The following is a 12,051-nucleotide window of genomic DNA, read 5'->3' as shown; positions in this document are numbered from 1 at the left end:
ACAGAATGGCCGGCAGCACCGTGGCTGGGAGCGGGGCCTGCTGCTGCTGCTCAGAAGGGAACAAAAAATCTTCCACAGGCTTTTGAGGGGGGGCGACCGGGACTTTCAGGGCTTTTGTAAGCCGTGACAACAATGCTGCAAGAGAAGCCGCATCCGCCGTTACAGGCGTTTCCACCTGAGCCCCCTCATCCTGCTCCCTTAGAGAGTAGGACGTATGGGATCCCGAAGCAGACATATAGTCTAAGGCCTGAGCATCCATGCTTGCCTCGGCACGGGGGCCCTGCCGCGGCGTCGAGTCGCCCTGAAGGGATGGGACTGGCGGCTGGGCAGTATGGTCCTCCGGAACGAGGACAGGCCCGAAAACATAGGCACGGCCTCCCGGTGAGCGGTGCACAAAATCTTCACGGCCCGAGTAGCCCCGGTACAGGGAGTCGCCGTGCCATGTTACTAGGCTGCCAGAGCCTGCTCTGCGCCCCGGGGAGGAAACAGACCGTGGGAGCCCGGCCTGGGACGGGCTCCTTGAGTGGAAAAGGGAAGGCGGAGGCGATGGCCTACACGCCACGTGGGCCGCGCCCGGGCCTATTCGGAAGGGGGATAGCTGCTGCTCACCCCAGGTCTCCGGTCCCGCGGCGGCGGCCGAGTGCCGCTGGATCCGGGCCCCCGGTTCCGCGGCCTGAGTTCCATCGCGGGGGCCTGCCTCCGCTTCGGGGAGGGGGGCCGCACCCGCCTGAAGGCCAGACGTCCCTGGCGTGGCCCAGCCGGCCTCACGCGGCCTCTGCGCCGCGGTGGGCGGGGCCTGTGAAGACCCGGATGTTCCTCCCTCTGGCGCCGGCCGCATGGTCGCTGACGCTGAGCTCTCAGCGTCCCTGCGTCTCTTCTTCTTCTTGCGGCCACGCTCCTCCCCCGAGGCCTGGGGAGAACGCGGCCGCTGCGGGGATGGAGAGCGCGGCCGCTTGGAGGAGGAAGCCGATGGAGAGGTGAGCGGCTGGCATGGCTGGGAGGCGGGTTGGGAGGCTGAAGGCAGCAGCCGCTTCTCTGGCTGCGCCGGGAATAGCGCGCGCTCATATAAGAGCGCCTTCAACCGAGCCTCTCTGTTTTTCCGGGCCTGAGGTGTAAAAGCCCGGCATACCCCGCAGGTCTTTGTGGAGTGCGTCTCTCCCAGACAAAGGAGGCATTTCTCATGGCCATCTGAGTCCGGGAGATTCCCTCCGCACCCCGAACACTTTTTAAATCTAAGAGCCATAACGGCTAGCTGGGCCTGAGCCACAATGTCTAAGTTAGAAGCCAAACTAAACTAAGTTCCTCAACGCTGCTGCGGCGGCAAAAAAAGGAACGTGGGCTACATCCCCACCTGAGGCTATATACCTTCAGGGGAAGGTGGGTGGGGCTGTAGCCAAACTAGACTCAGCTGTTTAAAGTTCCGATCAGGCTGCACACGTGCAAGGAATTACCAATATGTGTGCATTCCACAGACACCATGAGGAGTAAATGTTCATTATTAACTGGAAGAACAATCAGAAGCCGAGCGGAAGTGCCAAAACGGCAAAACAATATGTCTTTATTCTAGTTATAATCTGCATATGTATACTTATAGATTGCAGATCTTACACATGTTCTCTTATCCACATATAATGGATTGTCCATGTATTCAATACAGGAATTTATATTGATATTTTATGTGTTGCAATTTCAAACCTTCAAGTTGTTCCCTAAGTCAAACCTATCATGGTTCTTCCTTAGCAATGTTCTGATTTGTCTGTACTCTTCAAATCGGTTAATAACAACTGATAGCAATTTGGTATTTGCTAGTTACTCATTCCTTGCATTGTCTTATACTGATTTTGTAAATTCTTATTAATTTCATTCTTTTAAAAAAAATATTGATTTTGATTGCTTTACATGAGGTTGTTTTGCAGAAAGATGGAGTTATGTATTTCTAAAGCAAATACACACATTGTTCTGTTTCAAAGAGAAAAAAATGTTCCCAACTGAGAATATATCTTAGGTAGTAGACAGTATAAAATATGAGCCTGACATCTGGTTTTTACAATGTGTTTTAACAATGTTATTAATGGCTCTGTATGTATTGTTCTATTTTTATGATTGCATTTTTGGGCATTAAATTTTTGTAAGCCACCCTGAGTCCCCTCGGGTGAGAAGGGCGGGGTATAAATGTTGTAAATAAATAAATAAATAAAATCTGGATTTTTTTGGTCTCAAAAGTTGTTATATCTAGCTTGTATCCATACTGCAAGTTCAAAATATATAAGGCAGAGGGGAGGCGGGACATATAAGAAATATTCTTATTATTGTGGTCCATTATTGTTCATTTTTATCAATGATGATGTTTCTCATTCTGGGAACTAGAATCAGCCAGTCTGATTATTGACATAAGGATTGAGTTAAGAAGCTAATAAATGCTGAAGATGATTATGAGTTCCCCCAAATTTTCACAAGCCAGACAACCCTTTATCACTTTAAATATCTATTTACTAAACCAAGACAATAGTAATGAAAATGGAATATCACTTAAGTACCAACTAAATAATCGCTCCCCATCTAAAAATGTGCATTTTAGACAAATGGGGCAGATTATTAAAGATTATCTATCCCTCCCACTTATCTGTTTCCTTTTTCTCCTTTCCTTTAGATGTCTCTGTATTTCATTCATAACTTTGCCTGACCCTTTTCTTTATATAACTAAACTATTTATCTAGATGCTCAAAAGACAATTTAAGCTACTACTACACTACAAAATGTGAGGATTGAAGGAAAAATTTACGAGGGGCCAGATTTTTGGTTCTACATGCACTTCTCCAAGTCTTGGTAATTATTCCATTTTAATCATCATTTATGCTGTCAGATGCAATCTTTACTTTGCAAATTTTGTGCAAAATGTGTTGTTTTTGCTATTTTCCAAAACAAGAAATACACATCCATTTATGATTTATGAAAGGGAAAACATTTAAAATGTTTGAAATTGCACTATCTGCATAGATAAGTACATAGGGCAATCAAGTCTTTAGCTGAGAAACTAACATGTAAGTTACAGATTTTATAGAGAAGCCAGACAGGTTAGTGAAATGTAGTTCTTAAGATGGTCAAGGAATACCTTGTATACCGATGGGTAAGTTGAAGGCAGGTTTTGGGGCCAAAATTATGGATTTTGTTGTGATCAATTAGCAAGTTTGGGGGGGGGGTCATTCCATGAAAAGTGGGAATGCTGTAAAAGGTGCTCAAGTGGGGAGAGTGGAGAGAGTCCAATGATTTTTTTAGGTTCTCCTAGGATGGACTGACTTTATATTTTGCCACATAATTCAAAGAAGGAGATGGTTCCTTTTTATAAGAGTTAGGGTTCTTATAAAAGCTGAGTTCTTGCATTAACTCGCAGATGAGTTAGTTTGGTTTTTAGGTCGATTTATTTACTAAATTCTCTAGAGTTATATAGGTAAAGGTTTTCCCCTGACGTTAAGTCCAGTCATGTCTGACTCTGGGGTGTGGTGCTCATCTCCATTTCTAAGCCGAAGAGCCGGTGTTGTCTGTAGACACCTCCAAGGTCATGTGGCTGGCATGACTGAATGGAGCGCCGTTACTTTCCCGCCGGAGCGGTACCTATTGATCTACTCACATTGGCATGTTTTCAAACTGCTAGGTTGGCAGGAGCTGGAGCTAACAGCGGCCATTCACGCCGCTCCTGGGGTTTGAACCTGGGACCTTTCAGTCTGCAAGTTCAGCAACTCAGTGCTTTAACGCACTTGGCCACCGGGGCTCATGAGTATATATAGTTATGTTGAAAACTCTGAGCTCTTTGGGGATTAATACTGTGTGCCAAAAATCTTGTCATGTTTTCCTTTCTTTGCCCATACTTGAAAGTAAATGCAGAGATTTTAATAAATATCAGGGTCCTAGCTTGGAAAGGGGTATCTACTCGCACTATGGTCCCAATCAAGATCTGCTGGAGTTCCATATTTGTAGATTGCATTGTCAAAAGAAAAATCAATCTAAGTACAGTGAAACCTTGACTTAAGAGTTTAATGTGTACTGTGACAAAATTCTTAACTCAAAATGCTCTTATCTCAAAGCAAATTACCATTGAAATGCTATTAATCCGTTCCGCCCCCACAAAACCCCCTCATTTTTTTTTTAAAAAAAAATTAAAATGTATAAATGTATAATGTATAAATGCACATTTACATGGAACAAAAAAAAGAAAGATAAACTTTAAAATGGTAGAAGCACAGCATTCTGGCAAGGAAGCACAAAGTGCAAAGTGAAGAGATAGGAGCATCATATTCTTCATATTGCACTCATTTCAGCTGCTCTCTCTTTCTTGCTCTCTCCCCTTCTCTCTTCATGAAGCCAAACATACCAGGAATAAAACCCAAACAAAATCAACTAACTCAAAGTTCCTTAAAGCGGATAAGAGCAAACCAGACAGCAACTTCCCAAGCGGATAAGTGCATTAGGCACAGATGCTGCTCCCTTGAAGACCTAAAGCCTTGTACTTTCGTACTAGCACTACTTCTGGCACTGGCTCTTAACTCAAAATGCTGCTTGTATGTCAAAGTGAAACCTGGGCTGAGCAACAGTTCTTAACTCAAAATGCTCTAAAGTTGGGACAATCTTAAATTGAAGTTACACTGTATCCAATTTGCATAAGTCACTGCAAATGAATGTCAAGCTGGTGCTGAAGAAGAGCTACAGCAGCATTCAAGAGAACACTGTAATACAGTTTCCTCCTACTATCACAATTTTTTTTAATCTAATGCTATTATACTGCAAGCATAATAGCTTGGGGGGGCTTTAAAGGAATGGAGGATTTCTGTAAAATATTTAACTACAGCTAGGAATCAGGGAGAAGTCCATATTTCTACAGTTTCCCAATTATTCTCAGATGCTGATGTACTTATGACAGAGAACACAAAAATCTGTATATTGTGAAAGCTATGTACATAGAAAATGCATATATTTGGGAAAAATGTACATTTCAATATGTTTCATTTTTTTTTTCTTTGCAAAATTACATTGCATGAAATAGACCTATAAGTGAAAATATGGCAAACAGGAACAAGTACTTCAATTTGTTCACACCTGCTTATGGCAAAACTTTTATTCTAGGAGCCAATCTTAGAAGAGTTAGTTTCTTGGAACTATAATTTCCCCAGAACACTTGATAACATAACCAGCAGACACACTCTGTGGGAGACTGAAATCCGTAATCTAAAACATAACTTTTCCAAGCTCTAACCAGAAGAAAAGAAAAAAAATAATGAAGGTGAACTTTTCACCTTGCTTTGGACAGCTGCTGATATCGACATCGTATACTAGAATATACTTTTTTCCTTCGTGTAATGTTCTTAATTTTTCCATACCACCTGAAGCCACAGAGAAAAATCCTGTTAATTTATTCATTAAATATTAAGCCCAGATGGCACTTCTTGTGCTGGACAAGGGACAGAACAGCCTCTGAGTGTTTCATTTCAGTTTCTGATGGCTCAGATTGCACATCAAACATAAAGCTACGTGAAAAGCCTGAAGGACCCACTATAGATGGCAGCTGCATACATAAGGACACTGAGGATGTTATGGTTTTCTGAGAAACTGGCACAGCAGGAGACACAATGGCAATGCTAATTCCAAATTTTGTGTGACTGAATCCTCAGGACAAACATGTGGGAACAACAGCTTTCCTGCTGCCTCAAATTTAGGGATGCAGAATGTGACCTTTGCCCCCCTCTACCTCAAACACACATTCACTTTGTAATTACAGATGAGCAGTGAGCAATTGCAACCACCTTCAAAAGCCAGCTGTCTCATCTTCCCTTTTAGAGAAGGAAAGGCTTTTAGCATCCATTTCTGATAGAACTGTCCCCCAAGTGTGCTCAACAGGGGCCAGTAAAGAGGTGCATCACTGAACATATCTAGTCTCCATAGGAATCTGATCTAACCCATCATCATAGTTTAAACAAGCTATGGGGTGGTGGAGGAAATAGTTTCACTTGTAAGGCAAAAAAATAGGGAAGGCAGAAAAAACCCCACATACATGTCAGTATTATCTCTCTCCAAAATTATTTTACCCCCTATTGCTAGACGGAGTACATTTTATTATTATGAAGCAAGATCAGTGGTGAGGAAGTCAAATAGTTCAGAAAATATAAATACCTCTGCATATACTTGTGGAACAAAATGTTTGTTCATTGGGTTATTTGGGCTACTGATTTAAAAAATTGCATTGGATAAACCGCATCAGCTCTAGGTTCTTAGATATGGTTATCATGATTCTTTATGGGTGAGCAGATGGTGACTGCTAGATTGCATATATTCTGTACCTCAAAAACTAGACCTGATAGTAGAAAACTGGTGGCATTTTTAAAAAATCAGCAGGTAAAATATATCCAGAAACAGGTTTAACATCTGAGGCACCAAAATGTCTGTTGGTCAGTGTCATATGTGAATGAATGGGGTTGGAACTGTCTTGTAAACTGTGCAGTCTCTCCCTTTGCAAACATGCCCATCAGCGTCAGACATTAATAGGATGTGATATTGTAAGTACCCACAAGGGGTCTTGGAACATATTCCACAAAGATACAAGGGTCATACTACAGTCCAGCTTTCTGATCAGAATTGCACATTTGTGGCATTGTTGCAAATTCTCTTATTTACCCCGTCTCACATGTATATCTCACTTTTTTGCCTCTGCACTATACACTATAATAATCAGCAGCAGTCATTAATATTATTCTTTGATGACCACCATTAAGACTCTCTATTTCATCCCATTACCGTATCAGCATGCTTTTAATTTCTCTTACATTTTATGTTTTCTCTGCACCCTACAGCTCCACATGTACATTTGTATAAATGCCTATCTACCGAGGCTATATTCCCTGTGTCTGAAGAAGGAATCTATATAGCCCATAAAAGCTAATGCTGGTCAATCTTTAGTGTGCCATGAGACTAGTGATCCAACCTGATACAGTTATTAGCGTGTTGGATCAGACTCTGAAATGGGGGTTGAAACCCTGCTCACAGGTGACTTTGGTCAAGTCACACTCTCTCAACCACAGAAGAAATCATTGACAAACCCTAACTTAATAAAATTGGTCAATAAAATCTTAGGATAGGTTTCTCATAAGTCAGAGTTGCCTTCAAGGCACTTAATATTAATAACAAGCAACAGGAGTCCTATTTCTCTCAGAGTAGGGGTGCATCTACATTGTTAAATTAATGCAGTTTGACACCACTTTGAATACCATGGCTCAGTGCTAGGGACTCCTGGGAGTTGGAGATTGATAAGGCACCAGCACTCTTTGACAGAGAATGCTGGAGGCCTTGTAAAACTTCAACTTTCCTGATTCTATAGCATTGAGCCATGGCAGTTGAACTGCATTAATTCATCTTGTACTGCTCTAGGGTGCAGATGTGCCCTAGATCAGGACAAAATTAGTTATTTCTCACCCAGTGGGGTGTTTCATTTTTTTTTTTTGGGGGGGGGGGAATAATTGAGTTAATTCTAAGTGAATATCAGGTAAATCTGAGATGAACTAAGGTGGCTGCCCACGACTACAAAGAAGTCTTTATCAAAACAGTTCATTTGGGGCCTGTAAATATGCCCTACTGCACAGTTTTGGAATTCATGAAGGGTCTTGATAAAAAGAAAAAGAGAGGTTCCGTTCCAAATATAAAGGACAGAGAAGACTGAAAGCCCAGAGGCAGAGATGAAAGAAGGAAAAAGTTTGACCTGTACAAAATGGAAGGAATAAGAAAGTGCATAAGGGAGAAAAAACATTGTACAGGTAGCACTCACACAGTAGCACTCTACAAGAGGAAAAAAAAATACAAAATCCATTAAAAGGATTCTGTAACTTAGGAGAAATGTTTCAAAAAGACATTTTGGTTTATTTCCACAATGGTATGCTCTAAAAGGCATGGACATACCACTGTGGTTCAGTTCTTGCATCCTGTTGCTTAGTAATACAGCTTTTTTCAGTCCTGCACATGCAAGTTGAACTAAAAATCTAAACATTTTTGCTCACTTCATAAAAGTAGAAAGGTGGAAAGTATTACAATTGAGTTGGGCAGAGTAGTACATTGCTTATCATCAGAAACCAATATTATAGTCTGACAATATTTGGAAAGGGTTATTGCATATCAAATTACTCACTCACTCATGTAACTGCTGAAACAATATTGCTCTCTTCTGGAGCGAGTCAGGAAGTAATAATAGAAACAGTTGCATTTTATATTACTTTTATTTCCATTTAACAGCACCAGCTTGGAGACACATCTAACGCTCCCAGGAGCCCACAGTTCCACAACAAAGTAGAGGCCTTTCCTTCAAAAGTGCCTAAAAATGAGTCACAGTAAAGTAGTAAAAATATTATTGCAGCTGTTTATTGAAAGTTCTCGCATTCCGTCCAAGGCAACACAAAGCAAGATGTGTGGATATGTTTGTCTGCTCACTTTTAGTTGCCAGGTACCTTTTCAGATTTAGTTTCTTTCACACAAGAAGATTTGTAAAATAAACTTCCCTCCAGAAGTTATATACAGCCATCCCTACAAATCCAGAGCATGGTCTGGAGGCACAAGGGACGATCGGCTTGTTAAAACTAAAAGACCTGCAACTATTCAGTGCCTGAAAGTGAGACTGTCTCTAAAGCTATTGATGCCACCTTGGATTCCATATAAATGTAATAAATAAAAGCCCACTGGTAAGCTATAGATGCTGATAAAGTCCAGTTTCAATGGCTGTCTCAGTAGACAGGATCTTGGAGCAAGAGGATATAACAAGCTGACCACCAGAAAGACAGCAAATAAGGACCTGCATCCAAGTCTAGAGGGACAGCTAATGACTTCCCTCAGTACTACGTTATCAATACTGTATTCATTATAGAACAAGCAATAGCAGAAGATTCTGCTTGAAGTATTTTGGCTTGAACAGCCAGCTGACTACCGGCACCAGCTTAAATTGGTGACTCTTGTGGGTTCACATTACAACAGAAAACATATGATTGCCATATAAATTGCCCTGGCTGCTGTATTCTCCGGGGAATGCCTTGCTCAAAATGCCACGGCCTTGTGAAGTTTGTTCAGCTATAGCATGCAGGATATTTTTTTCCTATATGAAATGGCTTCTTCACAGAGATCGAATGAGCTCCTAATGAACATTTCTTCTGCCCACTGAAGATCTATTTGCTTGCCTATTCCAAATACTAACCTAGTGAGTTACCTCCCATGATTTTAATGGAGTGTTTTATTGTTTTACCACTGCTTTATGGCCTTATCATTTAGTCTTGATTCATTTTTATTTCTTTGTCTATTTTAAAATGTTATGCTTTTTAACACTGTTAAAACTATAAACTGTAACATGTAAAACAATATAGAAATGTCAATAATAATCACCATGGGCTTTCTTATTTATCTTAACATCCTTACAGATCCTTTGTCCTATGCTGCTTAAAGGTGAACAAAAGCAGAAAGACTTATTTAATCTCTAAAATGAAGGTAAATGAAGCAATCTTATTTTGAATAATAAGGAAACAGGATTTTGTAATGCAACAGGATTTCAGCACTTTATTCCATTTTAACCTGTATAGGCAGCAATCTATGGAATCCTAGGATTTACACTTTGGAGAGGCAATGGAGATCTGTAGGTCAGATTTCTTAATACCCTTCCCTAAAGTCCAAATTAGAAAGATAGTGTGATGTAGTGATTTCAGTGTTGGACTATGACTCTGGAGATCAGGATTTCAATCTCTGCTTAGACATGGAACATTGGAACCAAAATCAAAATTCCAGGATTCCATAGGATGGAATAGTAGCAGTTAAAGTGAAATCATCATATTATAATTAAATGGGTACCCAGTGTTGCTATCTAGAAGGCATTTTCATTCTATATAAACACTTTATCAGTTATATGAAACAAAGCAAATATGATCATATATATGCAAGTCACCTGTCACACCATGGATGATTCCATTAAAAAAAAAGAGTTTTACCTTAAATGGCAATGGTTCTTCGGCAAGTGGACTAACAGGAAGTGAGTTAGTACTGCTGGCAGGACTCATATCTGTGCTCTAAGAGAGAAAAAGGAAATAAATTGTTTTTTAAAAGGGGGAAACAAAGTACCTGAAAAGACAGGAAACAATTGTGATGCATTTGAAACAGAATTCAATTTTTTCATCAGTGGTATTTTACACCAAATAAGAGGATGATAATGATGATTTCTTACTCAATTCAGGCAGAGGCAAGAATAAACAAAATGACACATAGCAGCAGTTAAAAACATATAAAACCAATACATATTTAAACCCCATTAACTATTTTGAAACATGATGTAATAATACTGGTAATATGTATGGGCTTGATGGAAGAGGTTGATCTTTAATGCTGATTTGAATACATACTGCATCTTAAACGTATTAATTTCACCCAGAAAGTTATTCCAGAATCTGGGAGTAGCTAAAGAGTATGTCCTCTGGGTAACTATCCTCCAGTTTGGCATCCTGTAAGTAACCATGAACCAAAACCATGTATAAATTGAGTGTGATATTTGCAGAAGATGTAAAGCTCAAACTCTAAAAGTTGTTTGGCTTTTAACATTCAGAATCCCATAAAACTTAAATTGTCATCTTAAAAAAAAAACACTTTCCCAAGCACTATCATTTTTTGATACTGTTTTAAAACTAAATTATATTGGACTGATTCCGTGTCATTTTGAGATTATGACAGGTTATAAAGTACTAGAGAATCCATTAAGGTCGCTCATGAGTCATCTAGACCTGAGTTATCTGATCTAAGCAAAATCATTAATCTCTTGACACTGGTTAAGTTTCAGTTCAGGAAAAAAAGTATTGCTTTTCCACTGTTTGATTGCATTTTTGGATTCTGCTTTCATGAACAAACTAGCATATAGAAAAGTGAGTGATAATCAAAAGTTTATCAACAGATTTATTGATAATTTCAGTGTTTTATCACTTGGTTGAATTCAGAATTTTATGTTAGAAAACTGATGTTAATTCACATAGTTGTTGTTGTTGTTGTTGTACAATTAGCATGTTATTTTTATCTGGTTTATTGTGACCATTCATTAGGAACTTGAAGGTAATACAAGTGTTCACCGAAATTCCAACCATTGAGTCAGTGGGTATGCTATACTTAGAATTATCTATAGAATGCAGCTTTGGCCTTTCCAAGACCGATGAGACAAAATCCTCAAATATTCATACATTTAATTTTTTAAAAATGTAAACAAATAAAATGAAAACTGTTGAAAATATTGACAAAAGTTCAAGATGATGAATGTAAAAATCTGTAAAGAAGAAAAAATATGTATGAAATCCTGTATAAATGTTAAACACAGGACACAACAAAGAGGTATAAGGAATAGGTATACTGTACTAGCATGCGATAGTCAAAGAGCTGAAACCATATCAAATCTAACTGAGGTTCCATCTATTCTAACGAATTTGCAGTAAGCTTGAATAAACTGGGCACATCCACATTCAGCACATCCCAAAATGCCAAGTTAAAAAAAAAAAAACATGTATGGTCCATTATACACTCTATAAGTTCACTTGTCAGGACTAAGTTTTAATTCTGCAATAGCTAACATAGTTTACCATTTGTTAGTGAAAATGTAAGCAATTCATCAAAACTTATTTTATTTCAGATGGTAACATGATGGACCTGCTCAGACTATGAAGCTATTTCCCAATAGATGGCAGCACTATAGATAGTTCAGTGTCTGGATTGTTATCCTTCAAGATGAAGATAATTTTGTTTCCAAAATTCCCTTTTTAGCAAGGGCATATAGGTGCATGAGAACTGCCAAATACTGACTTCCCTTAAGATTGCTATCAAAAGTTATTGATCCAAGAAGTTATCACTGTCAGACAATATCTTTAGTGGATATCAGAAGCTGCAGAAGAAATGCATCTTGATAAGTAAAGAAAGGAAAAGGCTACCTGTGTATTTTATAGCTATTTAAAGAGAAAGAATTAATCTCCAACGTATTTTCTGGGCAAATGCTTCCACTACATTGTTGGCTAT

At 39.6% G+C, this 12,051-nt stretch overlaps 1 protein-coding gene across 4 annotated transcripts in view; it reads right to left on the bottom strand.

Annotated features, from left to right (window-relative positions):
• ccser1 (coiled-coil serine rich protein 1) overlaps window positions 1-12,051 on the bottom strand; it is an 815,269-nt gene that overhangs the window by 399,288 nt on the left and 403,930 nt on the right. For all 4 annotated transcript variants that reach the window (XM_062983628.1, XM_062983630.1, XM_008111053.3 and 1 more), the window contains exon 7: window positions 9,999-10,076. In XM_062983628.1, the coding sequence (XP_062839698.1) occupies window positions 9,999-10,076 (78 nt within the window). The remainder of the gene's footprint in view (window positions 1-9,998; window positions 10,077-12,051) is intronic.

Source organism: Anolis carolinensis, chromosome 5 (assembly GCF_035594765.1).
Source record: "Anolis carolinensis isolate JA03-04 chromosome 5, rAnoCar3.1.pri, whole genome shotgun sequence".
NCBI lineage: Eukaryota > Metazoa > Chordata > Lepidosauria > Squamata > Dactyloidae > Anolis > Anolis carolinensis.
The sequence above is the reverse complement of the archived record's forward strand: the minus strand, read 5'-3'. Positions and strand labels throughout refer to the sequence as shown.